General features: G+C 41.0%; 1 protein-coding gene across 2 annotated transcripts in view; it reads right to left on the bottom strand.

Annotated features, from left to right (window-relative positions):
* The window catches only part of pak5 (p21 protein (Cdc42/Rac)-activated kinase 5), a 64405-nt gene that overhangs the window by 26904 nt on the left and 18522 nt on the right, over positions 1 to 18979 (bottom strand). The window contains exons 2-3 of one of the 2 annotated variants that reach the window (XM_023430173.1): positions 6287 to 6510; positions 4068 to 4112 (exon numbers count right to left, since the gene is read on the bottom strand). In XM_023430173.1, coding sequence (XP_023285941.1) covers positions 4068 to 4112; positions 6287 to 6490 — 249 coding nt within the window. In that variant the 5' untranslated portion in view covers positions 6491 to 6510. The remainder of the gene's footprint in view (positions 1 to 4067; positions 4113 to 6286; positions 6511 to 18979) is intronic. The other variant, XM_023430174.1, reaches the window with a different exon arrangement.

The raw sequence follows: 18979 nt of genomic DNA, 5'->3' as shown, positions 1-18979 counted from the left end.
GAGGCTGAGACTGATATCATTATGAAGCCACACTATAGTTGTAAGTGTCAGAATGCACATAAATCAAGCCCGAAAAAAGGACTAGCTCGGGTTTCATCTTTGGAAAATGAGCAGTTAGTCTTCTGTTGTTTGTATTTGAGATATCAGGGTGGATTTGAGCTTCATCCAGGAGGCGAGCATGTTATTTGAAGATGAGAGGGAGCATTAAGGAACAATATCTACCTTAGATCATGATGCACGTTATTCCCGTGATCCCACCAGGTTCACTTATTATTATCATCTCTTTTCTACAGCTGCAGTAGCATTAAGAAGAGTAAACTCAAAGTCGGTCTTATATAAAAGCCTTACATGTTACTGAGGGCTGCTCTCTAACCCTGGGTTCAAGACAACATATTCCAATAGTTTTAAAATAAAACATGCATTGGAAGAAAAGTGGAAATCAACCCAGATTCCTCATTTAGCTTCTTTACTCTTTCTACAGCACACTGAAACCTGTAGTTTACACTACATGCGTATTTACTCAGTATATTACTGTCTTTCTGTGCAAGTTGGAAAAATCTGCCATTGTCCTGACCTTGCATAAAGGACATAAACTTTACTGCTGCCATTTAATAGAATCCCATTAGAAGAGCTCTGTTGTTAATTCACTCCAGGCCCATCTTCCAGCTTATTTCTTGAGCTCATTATTTTGTCACAGTTATATTGTCAGGTTATTATGGCTTTGACCCATTCTCTAAACACTCCTAATGGATTACAGTGTTGGTTATATAAATCTTGCAAACACAATGCAAAGTAACAAATGACACAAGCAGAGGAAAGCGGTAAACTGAGGTAACAAAATCTTCAACTGAGAAGAAGAAAGAAGACTTGAAGAAATTCAAGACACGCAAGTGGTGCAGGAAGAATCTGCTCACACAAAACTTCTTTGCATTTACATGTGACCTTTCCTACACAGGTCATTCTGCTTCTCAGCTGTGGGAACCCAGGCATCTAATACTGGCCCATGGCTGAGGAAACACGCGCATATAGGAAGATAGCATCAGCAGGTCCAAGCACGCACATGGACAAACACATGCTTGCCAACACACACTGCCCTATACACACGCATCTACATGCACACAATTGTAGACACATGCGCGCACACACCATCATGGTAAATTACCTCCTCAGCTCCACAGGAGTCGGCAATTTGAGGGTGTTAAAGTCAAGGTGCAACATGAGACTGCCATTAATAACAGCCACAGCAATGCCCCTGCTAGTGCTAATGAATGCAACACATTAACACACATGTAACCTTGCTTCACACACCCACTCACCCACCGACGCATACACACACACACACACGTCTGAACCATGCACGTCAACATCAAGCCAAGAAATGGTACGTAAAAATGAAGACGTTTTGCATGGAGGTACAGTAGTTCTAGTGCACTTACTCCTACACCAACACACACACACACACACACACACACACACACACACACACACACACACACACACACACACACACACTTCCAGTTGTCAGAATGGAGAAGCTTTAAGAGCACAATGTTTAAAACATGGAAATGCTGTTAGGGCACGGTGTTAGCCTAAACTTTTGGATTAGCATGTGTGTTGAGGGCTGGTGGAGGGGGTAGGGGTTGGGGGGTAGAGATGAGAGCCAAAGCTTTAAGCAATACTAATGCTCAGCTGAGATGAGCAGTCTGACAACAAGGCTACAAGCCTTGTGAATAAACGATGAGCGCACAAGCCAGAGGGCAGAGGTAGTAGTTATTTCAGCATGATGACAGCGCCGACCTCCTCTCTAACTGCTCTGTGTGCGCGCAAACACACACACACACACACAGACACAGACACAGACACACACGCAAATAAATTTACAAACACACACACACCTTTTTTTTTTTTTTTACCATACTCTGTCCCTCTGCGCTGTTTGGAGCGGACAGTACTGGTGGACTGGAACCACTTCATCCCTACTCACCTCGTGTGTGCATAAACACACACACACCCACACACATGAAGACAAACACACACACTTAGTAGAGGGAGCTGGGGGAGTCTGCCAGGCAGAGGAAGCCTGGTGTCAATCAAGTGTCAGGGCAACCAGGGGAGAAGGATATCAGGCCATGGATGAGACCCTATAAATAACCCAGCCCACCTTGGGAGTCAGGGTCTCTCACACACACGCACACACACACACACACACACACACACACACACACACACACACACACACACACACACAAATGCAACATACTCTCATTAGATTGACACTGCCATTAAAAGACACAAAGAAGCAACTAAGTGCCAAAAAAAAAAAAAGCCAAATCTACTAAAGCATGGTGTGGGTGGTCATCTGAAAGTAAATATTTTGTTTAGTGTGCAGGAGCAGAACAGGTTTTGACAGAAAGCATATCACAAAACTTGAACAAACCACAGGGCTTCCTTCATTTACTTCACTTCACTCACACACGACTTACTCACAAATTTGTTAGTTTGTATTCGCTGTGTTCACACACTGCCACTGGGAGCAGCGCAGGATCGTTTGGATTTGACGTGTGAGTGAAGTGACCCGACTTCTAAGCAGCATCAAACTACTTTCCACAGTGGTTTCTCTGCTTTTCTGTTTCTCTAAAAAGACTCAAGACCAGAGTCCTATTCAGATGGGATCTTTTTTCCCTCTAGGGAAGACTGTGTGATTTTGATATTATGTGCTGATCAGTTATTTTTCTCCAGTTCAGAGATCACATCTGTGAAAGCCACCCACCCTGTCTCCACTACAGTTATAAAACACCTACTGTTTTTCATCAAAATTGCAGATCCCCCTTGAGTTTTAAAGTGTGAGTATGTCTAGGTCTTTACAAGTGATGACTTTTATGTCCTTTCATCACTCCTGTGTGACAATGGTAACAATATTTTCCCTTTAAATATCCTTGTCTATTAGAAACTAACTCCTGAGATTTGGCATTGCAATGACTTTGTTTCGAGGAGCATGACAAATATTGTATTATCAACATCTTCGATTATCAGTTCATGATATGGGTATGTCCTGTTTGAGCATGTTAATTAAAAACTGTTGGCAAGCACACTCTCAACTCTCTCAAGTGCTCAGAAATTGGCATAACAGCTGGAGAAAGCTGAGCACAGACTTCAAGATGAACATACAAAATCCGAATTTTACTATCAAAGCTTGTTCTGCACTTTCAAGTATGTCCATGCACACTCTCAAGGCTTGACTTGAGTTACTTGTTTTGTACCTTCTCAGTAGTTTTGTCAGTAGTAAACAGACTCCAGGTATAAATTTAACTGAAGCTCCATTAAACACTTGCAAAAACTTGCCTGCAATCCATCCAGGATATATCACATAATTTCAACTCATTCATATTTGATTAATTCCCTTGACTAACAGGCTTTTGATTAGGGTGGATAAGGGGAGATGACAATAGTGAGGAGAGGAGAGGAGAGGAGAGGAGAGGAGAGAAGGCCTCACCCAGGCTATAGGCTGGTTTGGCTCAAGAGGTACATTGTAGAAAGGGTTCTTCTAACACGTGCAAACCCTTTGTGACCTATTTTCTGGCGGCCTACAGCAGAGCAGAATCAGTTGTCATGGCAACATGCACTTCACATCTCAGCACCCATCATCATCACCATCATCATTATCATCATTATGATTACCATCATCATCATTATCAATGGCGCTCCATAGCAAAGGGGAGAAACAAGGGAGCATGCTGCTACAGTTAATCTTGTCTTTTTCTTGGGAGGCTCATGCGAATGAAACAAAAGGAGAGTGGAGATGAGGTCTAAGAAAAGACTTGGCAGAGCAATGTAGTTATGTCATGTGTGGAGTCATTCTCAAGTGTTTCTCCCTGTTCCTGCTGACACACCACCTCCACCTGAACGCATGGCAGCAGGCAGCGGAGGAGAGATGTGGTAACGAAACAGCGGCGCTGTGACTGTGTGAGAGCGACCAACAAAAACAAACAAAAAAAAACAACAACGAAAAAACAAACCAAAAAAAGGGGGTGGGGGGATTAAAAACAGAAGGGAAGAGGTTGTCATACTTTGGGCAACGGCGTTTCGGATGACCGGACTTTCTTGGGAGATATCTGTGAAGAGAGCAAGAGAATTATTTTCTTGTTTCCCCCTCTTCAGAGATATCTCCTGTGGCATATTGCTGTTCTCTGTTACAGGACTTTTGTGGAAATCTGAGCATGTGTTTTCCTGTCAGCAAGACCTGTAAGTGGTTCCTCAAAGACGAATGTGTAAGTTAGCTTGATGATTAATGCTCACAATAGTGCATTTAGTGTCAGTGTTTTAGATGTATTCAAATGCAACCGAGTGTTGCAGTGTTATATATCAACTTTATTTATTAAAAGTGTTTGTAAAAGACGTTTGTTGGGCGAGTATTATCAAGGTCAACAAAAATGGAGGAAGCAGGTGTTATAACACACACAAGACAAAGGGTCCTAGCTTCAAAGCTGAAGGGCACTGGCCCACTCAAAGGTTTGAGTGTGGGTCACACAAGCAGTAAGATGGGACCACAGACAGTACAATGGAAGAAAAAAAATGCCACGGTTAAGCAGTGACCCTGTGAAGACCCATGAGGACTAATACCACCTCCAGTATGCAAGGAAAGGCCCTCACAATACAAAAACAATCATATGTTCTGCTACAACCCAGAGAAAGGTGCACAGAAATGATAATCTTCCAGTGTACAAATGGATATAATTAACTGTAGCCCTTTTTTCAGTTGATCAAATATGTCGATGCGATATGTTAAGAAGAACCAATGAACAACAACACATCAGAGGAGACACTCAGAAGGTTCGGAGACAAGAGGAGACATACAATCACAGTCACAGGGGAGATAAGGAAGAGAAACACAGAACCAAAAGAAAACGAACACCAGTTTGCATTAGGGTTTTGTTTTTGATGACTTTGACATCATTTAATGGAAAAGTTTAATAAGGTACTGTCTTTAAAGCTGCATTAAGCAATTTCTGACCAGCAGGGGGCAGAAGGCCTATGTGCTTATGGTGTTACATGTTAGCAAACATTTGCCCCACTAACATATCAGACACAGAGAGACAATGAGCAGCACATTGGAGCTGTGTTTCTGGAAAATATATATAAGTCTGTAGTAAATATCTAAGTCATTTTCACTGACATATGTTTTGATCTTATCTTTTTGTCTTTCTTTAATAGCTAACAGAGGTTAATAAGGTTTAACATGCAAGCTGACCAGGCATGCTACAGTAAGCGGTGTGCTTCAATGGTCCGAGCGGCACATTTATCTCGTACTTTCTCCTTTTTAACCCTTTTGTTTACCTCAGGTCTCAGCCGCTTGAGCTTGGCAGTCAGTGCAGAGAGTGTTCGGTGTTTGCTTTTTCATATGGTATGATCTTGTGAGTGGTGACACTCAACCATACAGTCTATGTGCAGCCACAGAACCAAAATAATGTGCTAAAAGCAGCTAGAAGCAACAGAGAACTGAGTCAGCTGTTAAAATGAGACACTGCAACTTTTGCTGAAAAGTGGCCAACGGATTTTTCTTGAGTCAGTCACAGTAAAGAGGACATCATCATCATTGGGTGGTTCGACATAGAGCGAGTGGAACGGGACCATATGCAGTAAACAACAAACATGTCTCCTGAAGAGAGTGTGCTGATGTGAGCAAGGGCTGAATTTATTGCTCATGAATTCAGCTTTTCATTTTTTAAAAAGGAAGACTGTTATTTCTTCTTTTAAAAGCTATAAACTTGCTTTAATTCACAGTGAGTCAGGCTCCTATGAAGGGGTCATTCAATGTCACTTTAATATAAAAAAATTGTTTAATGCAGGTTTAAAGCAATATCATTTACAATGATATGACTATAATTTCATAAACGAAATGGAAATTCAAATAGTGTGAAGTGGCCAGATGACACTGGAGAATTATCTATACTGCTTCTGAGGAAAGACAACAGAGTGTAACAGAAGCGGTGAGAGACAGCGACAGAAGTGAAAAGCAGCTAAACAGAGTGAGAATGCAAAGATAGAAAAGTTGAAGGAATAGGATTGGGACAGTTGAGGGAAGAAATTTGGATTGTTAAAATATAAATTCATACATATGGAGAGAGAGAGGAAGGATATGGGTGAGAGTAGGGGAGAAAAAGAGGGAGGAAGAGTCACAAAAATGCAAAAAAAAAAAAAAAAAAGTGATGCAAGTGATAAGACAGAAAATGTTACTGATTTGTCCCCAGTGCACAGGCCCGACGCCCTCTGTCCATTCACACTCTACCTTCATTGGTGCCAGCTGGATGGGGGTGATGTAGGAGGGGTCCACCATGGGCTTAGGCCGGTTGGCAGTGTCTGCCAGGAGGCTCTGCCATTGCTGCGGCAGCCCGGTGAACTTCTGCTCCCGCGGGTCGAAGCCCGTGTGGACCCGGTGCTCAAAGTTAGACGGAGCTGAGATCTCCAGCCGTTTCTTCTTCTTCCCAAACATGCTGGAAAACCCTGGCAAACCTGGCAAACCAAGGAAGAGAGCTGCAGATTAATACTGTGCTGAATTTAATACAGAGATAAAACCCATTCCTGCACTGCTACTCTTATTTTGAAGGGCAGTGCAAGTTCCTGTTTTTTATTTGGCTTTTTTTCCCCCCAATCTGTCTCCCTCAGTCTGTGCTCCCCTTCAGCCTGTTTAGGACCATGACCTTGAATGAATTCATTATGTTTTACTGTATATGGGAGGTATAACACTTCACCAAATTGAGTGGACGTAGAAAAGTGTGTTATTAATTTTGCATCACGGCATCATCAAATGTACACTTTTCCTCTGAAAACACAATATAACATAAGACATTTTGCATTGTTGCACTAACCAGAATATGAGCAAATAGTTTTGATATGTAAATAGCATGTACTGTTGTACTGATGTTTAAAGATGCCATTAAATTACAGTATAAACAATAATCACATTCCAGGTGAAACTGCATATGGTGTTCAGAGTTTTGATTTATGATACTTGCATGTTAAGAGTTGTTTATGGAGTTGGTAAATATGCCGCTGAAACTTAACAAGCAAACCTTAATAGGTTCTTTATCCAATAAAAGTTAAATAAAAAAGGTGTGCAGCAACAAATATGCATCAGGATCTTTAAATATCTCACCAATCGTCTCTCGCTCATCTTTCAATCTAATGCTAAGCCTAACAGATAGCACACTGTGGTGCACTATATGGTAAGGAATATCTACAAAGGTATTAAGACTTTTATACACCAGCAAATATAAAGCCAGGCAATAATAAAAAAAAGATAATTCAGGTTATTATCAAGTCAGCACAGCAATTAATTAGGCTTTGCTCGCCATACCTGCAAGCTGCGTTGTTGAAGCATTGCAGATCAGTCAGGCTGACTGGCTGTAAGTGCCAGTTTAATACACAATAATTGGTGATGTTTTAAATTGTGCTGTGCTGTCATGTACTCTGCTGCTCTGTAGCATGCTAGGATTTACAATGCTGCAGGACACAAACAAAGAAGGAACAAGCTAAAAAAGTCCAAACAAAGTGTCCACTTTGGTTATATAACATAAACATAAGAAGAAAACTAGCTGATGCACTGAAGTGAGGAGAAAAAGAAGAAAGATTATGCCAAGTTAGGATTGTGGGGTCTCTACGTAAGGTTCCATAGAGGTTTATGCAGTATGCAGCTACTGTCAGTGGCACATCATGCACTGCATCTGCAATGTTCCTGCCTGTGCTTTTACTCCACTACCAAGACTGTTTGGAAATCCCACTGTGGTATTGGTGGTTTGGGTGGATGCATGATGTCCAGTCACAGGAACAAAATGTCATGCTGTTGTTGGTGCGGCTGTGAATGGAGTCTATTGTGTCTAGCCTTTCTAGGAGGCATTGTCCTCAGAGAAAAACAAAGTCATCCTCCCCCCGCCCCCTTCCTTATTTCCTCTCTCCCTCTCTGTTATGGCTTTTGCACAGATAATGTTTGCTGTGCCAGTCCATACCATTCATTCCTGCATTTACATAGAGTGGGGTCCAAAAGTCTGAGACCATTTTCCCACTGCAGTACATGTATTGTGCATGTGCATTATGCACAAAACAAGCAAGAGACCTCCACTTAAGTAAACACCTTGGAGGGACTCAGTAAAACCACTTGAGGATTCAATGTCTGGATCTTCATGAAAAAAAGCATATGGTGGTGCTCGTGTTAATATGAAAATATATGCATAATTTGCACTGGCTGTCATTGTGCTTTAGAGCATACTGTGCAACTCTGTGCAAGTGACTGTTTATGCCCCACCCTCCTTATTTACTCTTGCTGTAAAGCTTTCCATTCTTGCAAGCCACATATGCAGTTTACAATGGAAATACAGGCAGATTTACCACTTGGATTTCATGCAGACGTAAAGAAAAGCAGTCTTGACTGAAATGACAACTGTCACTTGCAAAGCTTTTAACATATTAATCAACAGCTAGCTAACGTAAGCTAATGCTAACAATAAAACTGATTTGTTAAAATCTTCTGACTTTTTTATGTCTCTAGCTGATTTATTTTTAATGAGGAACTAATAAAAAAACATCTTAAATATGCACATGATGGATACATATGTGATAAAATGAAAGAATGACAATTAGATTATTATATTCCACGAAGAAAAGTCTGTAAACATCCCTCAAACCAAACAAAGGGCAGGAAAGAGCCGTTAATGTTATCTTAAATTAATATACTAGCATCTTGTCTCTTTGTGGATTGTGGGTGGTCCCATCCTGAGCAGGTTTTCTAATGTAACCCAACAAAATAATCTAGTTAGCTAATGACATACCCCTGCCTTTGAAAATAATGCTAAGTTACTACTGTGGGTAGAAAGCCAGTCAGCCTGTCATGCCAATGTTTGCAGTTTATGTTATAGCAGGTAAACACACTGTTTAATCAAGTTCTTATACATTTTGCTGTGTGTTGGGACTGTAGACACCAACATCAAAGAGTTTAAATTGTGGAGGATTAGTACAAGACTTAGAAAATGGTCAGTTGCTGGATAGGATGTGACAAATAATCAGGGTAGTTGCTAAAAAGTATAAATTAAGTTTGCATAGCAGTGCGCTAAATCAGTTTTAGTTGTGAAAATGACTAACTCTTGTGACTTGGCAGTACCTCCTGAACAGATGCAGTGACAGAAGTCACAGAGGACTTTATTTCTAAATGTTACTTTAAACAGACAAGGCAAAAAAAATGTAATTATGGAAATTGTTCTCAATCATTTCCTCTGTTGCCCTGCAGGAGAGCCAGACAGACCAAATTAGTGGCCTCAAACAGGAAAGATGGAGAGATAGATTGATGGGGGCCAGGGAGCATGGGGGGGGGGGATTAAGGAGAGATCTAGAAAGGAATAGATAGAGGAAACAAGAAAAAGAGAAAGAGACAGAAATGTAACAAGCGATGGAGAGAGGATGGAAGCTGAGAAGGCTTAAGGCTTTTGTGGTGCATACAGTGCAGCATAATCACAGCACAACAGATTATTGTGCAGGACACTTCTGCCTTTAGAAAGCTCAATACTGGATCAAAAAGGTGTTAAGTCATAGACCGAAACTGCGTCCCACGGGCATGTTTACACAAACATGCCTTCTACAGAACTGATTCAAGTATATTTTGCATCAATTGTGAGAAATAAAAAAATATGCAAGATATACAGGGTTTATGTTTAAATCAAACGACTCATTTTGTATTTGTCGTGATGTGATCCGAATTCAAGCATACAAAATATCGATATCATTTTTTAGTCAATTAAGTTACAAGAAAATGACAAATGACAGGATGCATCCAACAAGACGGACTTCATACAGGAGCATATCACATCATAGCCCTGAAGGCTTGTAATGTGAGAACTTTTTATGCAACTATCCCATCCACTGAATTACTTACAGTATATAACTAACACAAACTAGTGGAGGTGGGGTCAAAAAGACATGATTGCTTTTTTCTTTCCCCTGGTCCATCACATCGACTGGTGCACATAATCACATGACTGTAATACTCTCTCCACAGGTATCCCATTAGATAACCAGCAAAAAGAAATGCAGTCCACAGCCCTAATTTTGTGCTGAGCTACAAATCTCTTATGCAATGCGGACATGTCAGCAACCATTTCCACTTTTGGCAGATGTCCACCTGAACCTCCACAAATCGACCCAAGGTTACTGACCTTGTTACTATTTTTAGAGCACATATATGAAATGGTTTCTGCAATTTGTAATACCAACATGAACACATTAGGCTGATTAGAAATTAAATTCCCAATATGAAGTCAATAAAGACAACATCAGGGATAAGGCTATAACATATGCAACTCCTGGGAGAGGAGGACAAAAAGAAAAGGTTCAAATATTTTGTAAATACCAACGATAAAGCTGCTTTCTGCAGCCACCGCAGTGAAACACACAGTGACTAATATAAGGCTTGATCGCAGCCTTGCACTGAATCATAAGCTGACAGACGCAGTAGCTGAAGCCCTTGTTACCTTCAAGCAATATACATACAAAAACACATCTCATAATGCTGGATCCAACTATGAACCAGATCTATAGTGCAGCAGAAGTGATAATCAGACTAAAAACTGTCTATCTGCGTGTATGAGAGGTGGGTAAGCCCAGTATACGTTTGGAGAAGTTTGTAAGGCAGGTGCACACCAACCAGAGTAGCCTTTACAAAACCAGAAACACAAGAGCAAAGAGTAAAAAACTGATTAATGTGTTTGTTGACTGTAAGTGCAAACATTAGCATGTCCAGCTAACTAGCTTCCTATACTTGCAGTAGCAATCTTAGTGCTGTTTCCAAAGGCAAGGGGCATTAGCTAACTTCATTATTTGTGAGGTTACAGATTAAGTTAGAAAAATACCTGCCCAGGACTGGAAGTTAGAAGGGTTTAGAGTAATGTTAACAGCTCTGTCCTGATCTTTATTTAGTTTGGGTTTTAGTTTAGTTCAAATTTTGTTAGCATTACTTTAGCCTCCTCCCCAAATCCTTTTCTCTTGTAAGTGAATCATGCCTTAAAGCATTATGGGCTATGTTGGAAGGACATCTTAACTACATGTTTTAATTCCATTTTAATCGCTTTACTTTAATTCTATAAGGCTAACTACCTCTAACCAATACACAGAAAATGCAGTTTCTTTATTTCCGTGTATTGTGAGGATAATAACTTTTAACCTGTCATTACATCATTTATGAACCCTTTTTCTAGTTCTCATTTTAAAACAAACTAGCTCGAAACTTTAGGAAGAGTTTTCAATTGTACCTTAGCACTAGCTTATGGTACATTATGGAAAACTTTATGTTGAAAATTGAACATTAGTGGATAAAATCTGCTAGCGACAGTTGTCACTTCAGCCGACAAAATCCATGGTCGTCTGTAAGAAATGAGAAATCTGCTCTTGTTTGTGAGAAAAATGAAAAGCTCGACAGTTACTAATGGAAGCAGGGTTGACTGTACAGTCAATTGGGTTGCACTCAACATAAGGGCAATTTTTTTTTTTTTTTTATTAAACTTTCATTTCATGACGGACACAATGTCTTTGGAACACAATCACTCACCCTCTCTGTGGTCTCTAAGCAGCCATAGAGAAGATGGAAGCCCCTGACCTAGATGGTACATCTTGGGAATGAGATTATTAGAGGCTAGTAGGGCTTAAGTCGTCTAGGCCAAGCTCAACTGCTAAGACACACAACTACACATGTGCACACACATACGCAGCACTGAATGCATGTAAGACAGCAGATGGAGGTGCATGTTTATGCACTCAAACAGTCCAAACTTATTCCTGCAGAGCTTTTAGCAACTGCCCTCTCAGAACAGTCCAAACAGGTTTGGACTGCGATGTACTTTAAGTGTAGAGGCCTCTGGGAATTGCCTCTATGCAGAGGCCAGAGGAACTACTTACTGCACAACTTCTCCTGGCTGCCACATAAGCACCTCTTGAGCTGTAATTTATGGGCACATTGTAAAGCACTTTGTGAAGTTTCAGACTAATGCCTGCAAGGTTATTCTGCCAAAGAGTAACAATGTCACTCTGATGAGAAATTGCACCTGGTAATATATGGCAAAGATTATGAAACTCCATTATTTTACAGTGCATGTGTAAGACTGAGGTGAGCTGTGACTGTGTGTGTGTCTAGCTGTGTATTGTATGTGCCCATAAACCACGGCTCTGAGGGCTCTAGAGCTGAGTGATGCTTAAGTGACTAAAAATGTAGATTGTTCTGCCACATGAATATGTGCCCTTTAAATATGTGAAAGCAATACATGTTGATGTTCCTGTCTCATTCAGTGTGTTGTTAGAAAAGTATTACATAACCACATGCACATATACACAAACCATGAGTGTAACATCCTATACACATAAAACAGACAGATACTCAGCCATGCATAGATATATGCAAATATATGCGTACATATTGAAGACTAACCTGGACATGTACACACAGCAGTTCATAAGACACACACCCACACACACCCACACATGCATATATCAACACAAACACACAAACACACTTAAAGGGGCAACTAGTCCCAGGGCAGAGATCCCGACTCCCAGGCTGATTTGTCTCCAAACCATCTGTCACCATCTGAGCCTCCACAGGCATTTCCCCTTTTGTACAACAACACCTCGACGGACACACACTTTCACTGAAACCTGCCCCGTGCTACAGCAAAACAGGGACTCTGTGCATGTGTGTGTGTTGGTGTTGCTGTTTGCGTCGACTATGTGTCTATTTTTGGTTCCTAAGCGCATGTAAGCGCTCTGCGGCAGCTTGGTGTATTCGTGTGTTTTCAAAACACCACATTAATTTTGTATCCTTTAGATTGTCATTTAGAAGCATAATTTGGTATTGAGATGCAAGGCATTCACTCATGCACAAATATGCAAATACTTTTCATACATAATTTAAAATGCAACATGAAAAGGACACAAATTCCTTCTGATATACAAGTCAAAGGAGGAGAAATGTTCTCTTCTTCACTTGCAGCTACAAGGAAGAGGAGGAATTCCTAATTTAATTAAAAGGTCAAATGTTTAAGAGCCAAAGAACAAAACCTGATGGTACATTTTTGCTCAAGGTATTATCATTTTTCCCTGTGCAGCTTTACTTGGTTCGAATGACAGAAACTTCACAAAGTGAGACCAAATGAGTTTCTGCATCCTAATCATTAGTGTCTTGGTTCCGTTTTTACCTCGCCTCTTTTGTCCTGTCCTGCTCCGTTGTCTGCTGTTCAGCTCTCTCCCATTTGCATTCACTTGTTCTCTCCAGACCTTGCTCCTTCAGATGATTTAATTGGCTCAAAAACTGTTTACACAGACATGCATTTCACCTTCCATTCCCTGTAGATGTGTTTGTAGAGCAGTAAACAACTTCAGCTGAAGAAGAAGCCTTTTATCATTTGCACACTACATTTACAACATGCTGAGAAGTTTGTAACGTCCTCATTCAAATCATGTTTAAAGACTTGGGATGATCAGGAAGCTGCAGCATGTTAAATTATAGCTGTGATGATGAATATTTCTCATCCTAGTCTTCTTCTAATTTCTTATTTCAACCTGCACATAAACTCATTAAATCACTGCTCTTACCTGGAAACAAACTGACGGTTTCTTTCAACCAATCAAAGTGCTCTGGATAAGCCATGTCGAGGCAGTCCAGGACAATCAGAGCCTCTTCAGATGGGCTTTGATGTCAAATTGCACTCCTGATAAATCCATTATGCACCTCAATTTTCTTTCAACAAAACATGAAACAGCAAATCTCCTGCTTGAACCATGATTGCTGAATTATAAACCAATGATTCCCAAGAGAAGCGACACTTCAGTGAAGTCATCGAATTGACAAATCAGGTCAGATCCAGGACCCTCTGCAGCCCCCAGCGAGCTGCTACTACTACTGCTACCCCGCTGCTGCTATGACTCTCCCTGCCTGCACGCTCTGATAACTCCCAATGTGAGATGCACAGGGTACGAAAAAGTGCCTACGCCAGCAGCCCGGGCCAAGGCACGGCCAGACAGCTTAAGCCCAGACCCATCCCATTTTACTTTCATTGTTTGTCTAACTGGGTCTGACCGGCCGCATCCCAAACTGAGCACCCTCTGACCTTCACTGTCCTCCTCCCACTTGTCGGTCTGTCAACAGAACCACAAAAACAACATACAGCGCAAGTGTCCACTGTGTTCCCACAATCCACGGGATGCTGTTTGTGTCCTGCCTGCCCTGTCAAACAACACACACACACACACAAAAATGTCTCCCACTGATGCCAGCATGGGAGGATATCAACTTTGGTGTCAAGAGCTGCACCACCAGTCACCTTATCACTGCCTCTTTCACAAGGAAAATCACACAGAGGAAGACAGATAGTGTGACGGAGGAGATAAGATGGAAAAAAGAGAAAGAAACAGCTGGTCCAGTCAGCGGCTGTGACAGAGTCTGGCCATTTGCCGATGCTAAGGGGACGTTTAGCGGTGGCAGCCACAGACAGGCCCTGCGCTGAGGGCAAACACACACTCACACACTCACACAAGGCTGTCAGGGTCGCATTGTACAGTAACTTCCCTCAGAGGCAGAGTATTTGTTAGTTAAGGTAGGAATGGGCATGGTATATAACACATGCCAGTTATGTTAGTGACATTGTCTATGTTTTGACAAGAAGTAGAACTTCTGACCTTGTTTCTAGCTAATCAGTATGAATATTCTGATTGAACAGTTGATGGCCTGTTAAAAAAAAAAGGTAGCTGGATGACTACTGATAAAAGCAAAGAGCTGACATAACTCTGAAACCTGACTGTCAAGCACAATGTTTTTTGTTTTAGTTTTTTGCCTTAACTGCAATGAAGAGTTGTTCATGACAGAGCCTATGGCATTTCCATACTTCAGGATGTAACCTTAACCCTCCAACAAAATACACATCTGTACTAATTTGCTTTTTACAAATACATTTTGGAGGTAATGTAATTGCTGCTTGGATTGCATTCATTGAGAACATGTTTTCCAATCCAAAAAGTGTGACATATTTCAACTCAGAACAGTCACAGGGAGGAGATCAGGGTGGATGGTTGGGTGTACGAAGCAAGGCTTTGACATGTGTCTCACATGTTTAGGCTACTAAAACACTTGGTTAAGTTTAGGGAGAGAGATGGTTCGGTTAAATGTTCCAGCATTGCTTTAGTTGTGAGGAGTTGATATTGTAGGGAAAACAAATAGGACACATTGACAGACAATATTTTGCAGATTTGTACAACATAATTGAGCAGCTTGATATGTTCAACATATACATTTCCTTGTTATGTTGCTTTATCCTGTGGGATAACATTTCCTGCAAAATGCATTTGCTAGTATATGAATAAAATATTGAGGGAGAGAAGGTTGTTTATATTAGACAACAGCAAGTTTCCAAACGTGAAGTTAAAGGCATGGATAATACAAACCATGTTTACGTTGCACGTAATATGATTAACTTAAAAAAACAACTGTATTGGGCATCTGATGAGCCAGACTTTGCTATAAGAACAAAATTATATCAAATTTTGTCAAATTTAAATCTACGTCTATAGGCTTCCTGCTCTGGACATGCTGCATCTCATGGAGCTTTGATATCAGCCCACTGCGTTAACATCATGGGAACAGAGAATGTGTTTGATGGTTAAAAGACTTGTGCAGCAGACACACCCCTCTGCAAGTACTACTGGATATAAATACATATGCCTCCTTCAAGGGTCTTATCCTCCCTCTCTCTCTCCCTCTCTCGCTGCCAAACACAAACACATATGCAGAGGAGTAATGTGAGTGCTCTAGAGATGGGGAGGTGCAGGCTAACTACAGAAAGAGACAACTAGAATTATGGCAGGCGAGGGGTGATTTGGCTATGATAAGTACCCCACACTTTTAAAAGCATCAATACAGCACCCTCCACTTGACTAATGGCATCATAGCTGTCATGAGACGAATGCTTGTTAGTGAGATAAATGATCATTTTATTTTAGTGCAAAGTGCAGGTTGTTATTCTTTGTTGGCGTGCTGTTTAGCAACATCAAAAATCACAGCAAAAGACAGTCAGAGAATTTGTGAAAGGGAGACGATTTCGGTTCAGACGAGGCCTTCACGTCTCGCACCGATCTTTCACTATCGAGTATAAGGATCAGCTAAAGTTGCTGTTGTCTCCTCATGTGGTAACATAATGGATGATTACAGCAGGGAAAGGGCGACTCTGGGAGGTACTAAGAGATCAGGAGAGTTATCTAAATGAGATCTCTGCAGTCCTGAGGACAGAAGAGTGTGTGTCACTGTCTGAGAGAGAGCGTGTGCACATGCGTGACCATGTGTGTGTGTGCAGCTGTGTCCTGGCTTTAAAAGCACATTAAAGCAAAAGGTGACCTAAAACTAAGTCTTTGATAGTGTCACTCACTATTCAGATAGTTTTATGTGGATCTAAGATGAAATCTCTCTGCGAAATTCACTGTTATAGTATTTCTGCCTCATGAAGATTTATGGAATAAACTAGTTAGACAGGGGAGGCTGGTGCTTTTACATGCCATTTGAGAGCCTAGGATTTTGTTAAACAGGGACTAACTGATCAGTGTGTAGGTCGTCCGCCGAACCCTGAGTAGATTAGCCCAGACGTCCTTTCACCTAGCCACATCCTCCAGCTTTGTCTGAGGCGTTCCCCAAGCTAGATGGGATATGTTATCCCTGCAGCATGTTCTGGGTCTGCTTCCAGTTACCAGTGCCTGAAATACCATCACATACCTCCCTGTCTCCTTTCAAAGCGAAGGAGTAGCGCTATTTAAACACCAGGTTTTCGAAACCCTGCTTTAATGTCAGTCATCATATAAATGATTAATATCCACTCAATTCTTTACTGGAAGTTGAACTGCACAGTTAAGCACACTAAAAATAACTTTGGAAAAATTGGATCAGGATTTCAAAGTCTGAACGTGTGGGGCCTCCTTATGCAAAGGCGAGACGACCACGTCTCCATTTTGATTTATATTTTGGCAAACTGCACCATTAAAGGTACGCCAAATTAGCCATTAGCAATTCCTGTTTGCAGTGTGCCCATGACTGTACAGACTTTTGATACTGAAGAAAACTTGTATGTGTGTGCAAGTGTGTAGATAAGGAAAATGTAAGGCGTGTTCTGGAGAAGAATTGTTTTTCTATGATTTCTAAGCTGATTTATGAATGTTTATTTGCAATGGACACCAGAGATAATGGCATCCTCAGAGAGTGCACGTTTGTGTGTGTGTGCTGCTCCAACTGTTGACTGTGTTGATAAGCAGGTCAAATCACTTGGTGAGACTACAATAACTTACTTTTAGTTTTCACAACATCGACATATGCCTGCCCCTCTCACCTGACACAGTATCTGTGCCTCATGTCTCTCCCTCCATGCACTGAGAGCTGGTTAAGAAAATAGACAGTTACTCTGCTTTGTGGCTAAAATTACATTTTTTTAGTAGCTATATCCCACGGAGAGATTGCTAAGTCTGGACATTGCTTCAACAACTCCTGACTGAAACAGACCCTGAAGATCCAGCTTGACTTTTACATAAACTCCCCAAGACCTGGGGGAATATTGACTTTTTGAGCTTTTTAATACCTCAAAACAACTGGTCATTTGCCTATTGCCAACAGTGTTTTCTATGCTATGCAGCACAACACTGAAACACTGTTAGTGAAAGACAAAGTTTTTCATTTCTCTAGTGATGCATTGTTTCCTTGCAACCCACCTCCTGGTCCAAGACCAGACTTTGAAAAATGCAGCTGTCCAGGACATTCATTCAGAAAGAATTTGATGTGGATTAATAACACAACAACAATGCAGCAGGAACTACACAGTGAATCAAATATGTAGAAAATATCCAATAGAGGATTTTTTGTACATATCATATATATATATATATATATATATATATACACACACAGGATTTACAACTATTTGTACAACCTATTATAGTACTGCTTGCCTTGACACCTGTTGTTTGACTTTCTATTTGTAGTGATTGTTAGATGTTCACATACAATAAATAAGTATAATACACTGGAAGTCCACCATACTGCATGCCTAAGCCAACAAGCAATAGCAGATAAAGACATGTTCCTTATCTGTACAGCGGAACCTACACACCGATAAAGAATGAAGTAAAACCGCTTCTTAGTCCGGCTATCAACACTATCAAGCACGTGAAAAGGAGACTCTGCCATATGGTATTAGTTTCAGTGCCCCAGGGCTAACATCTGTATGCAGACAGCATCCACATCCAGGCTGAAGAGACAAATGCTTCTTCTTTCAAAACTGAGAGCAGTCTTTTCATAGACCTGCCATTTCAATGGGATGCAGTCAGACATAAAGAGAGTGGCTGGCAACGCTGGAGGGAATTCTGTGACTATTTGTTTACGTTAGCATCTGTGTGTGTGTGTGTGTGTGTGTGTGTGTGTGTGTGTGTGTGTGTGTGTGTGTGTGTGTGTGTGTGTGCGCACGAGAGCGTGTGTGAGATGTATATGTGATTGCTTGGATTTGTGTGGTGGCCATACCTAATGAGCCACAGGCTTAGTGGATGAATCTTTATCATGTCCAACCACTTGAGATGCTGCACATGAATTAATGACAGAAAATATGTGTTTATAGATTGTGATTATAATGGCATCTGGTGAAATAATGCAACATTATCCTCTTTTCAATAAGAGCTTAATGTTTTTTTAATCTATCAACATGTGTTAATGGTGATAGAGTCATTTGTTTTTATTACCTGCCTGCACTGCACGTATTTACACACCCTCTGTTAGGTTTTATTTCTATTGCTGATCAGCTCCAGTGCACATTGTTATCAAGTATTCAAAAGGTGTTTACAACTCTAAACTACATTAGACATAACCCTGAGTTCAACAGTCAGGCTGAGTACATGAGGGAACAACTTCAAGGGCAAGAAGAGCCAACAG

This window comes from Seriola lalandi, unplaced genomic scaffold (genome assembly GCF_002814215.2).
Source record: "Seriola lalandi dorsalis isolate HSWRI2012SDOR001 ecotype SW California unplaced genomic scaffold, Sedor1 jcf7180002054901, whole genome shotgun sequence".
In the NCBI taxonomy this organism is placed as follows: domain Eukaryota; kingdom Metazoa; phylum Chordata; class Actinopteri; order Carangiformes; family Carangidae; genus Seriola; species Seriola lalandi.
This window is presented reverse-complemented; position numbering and strand designations above follow the sequence as displayed.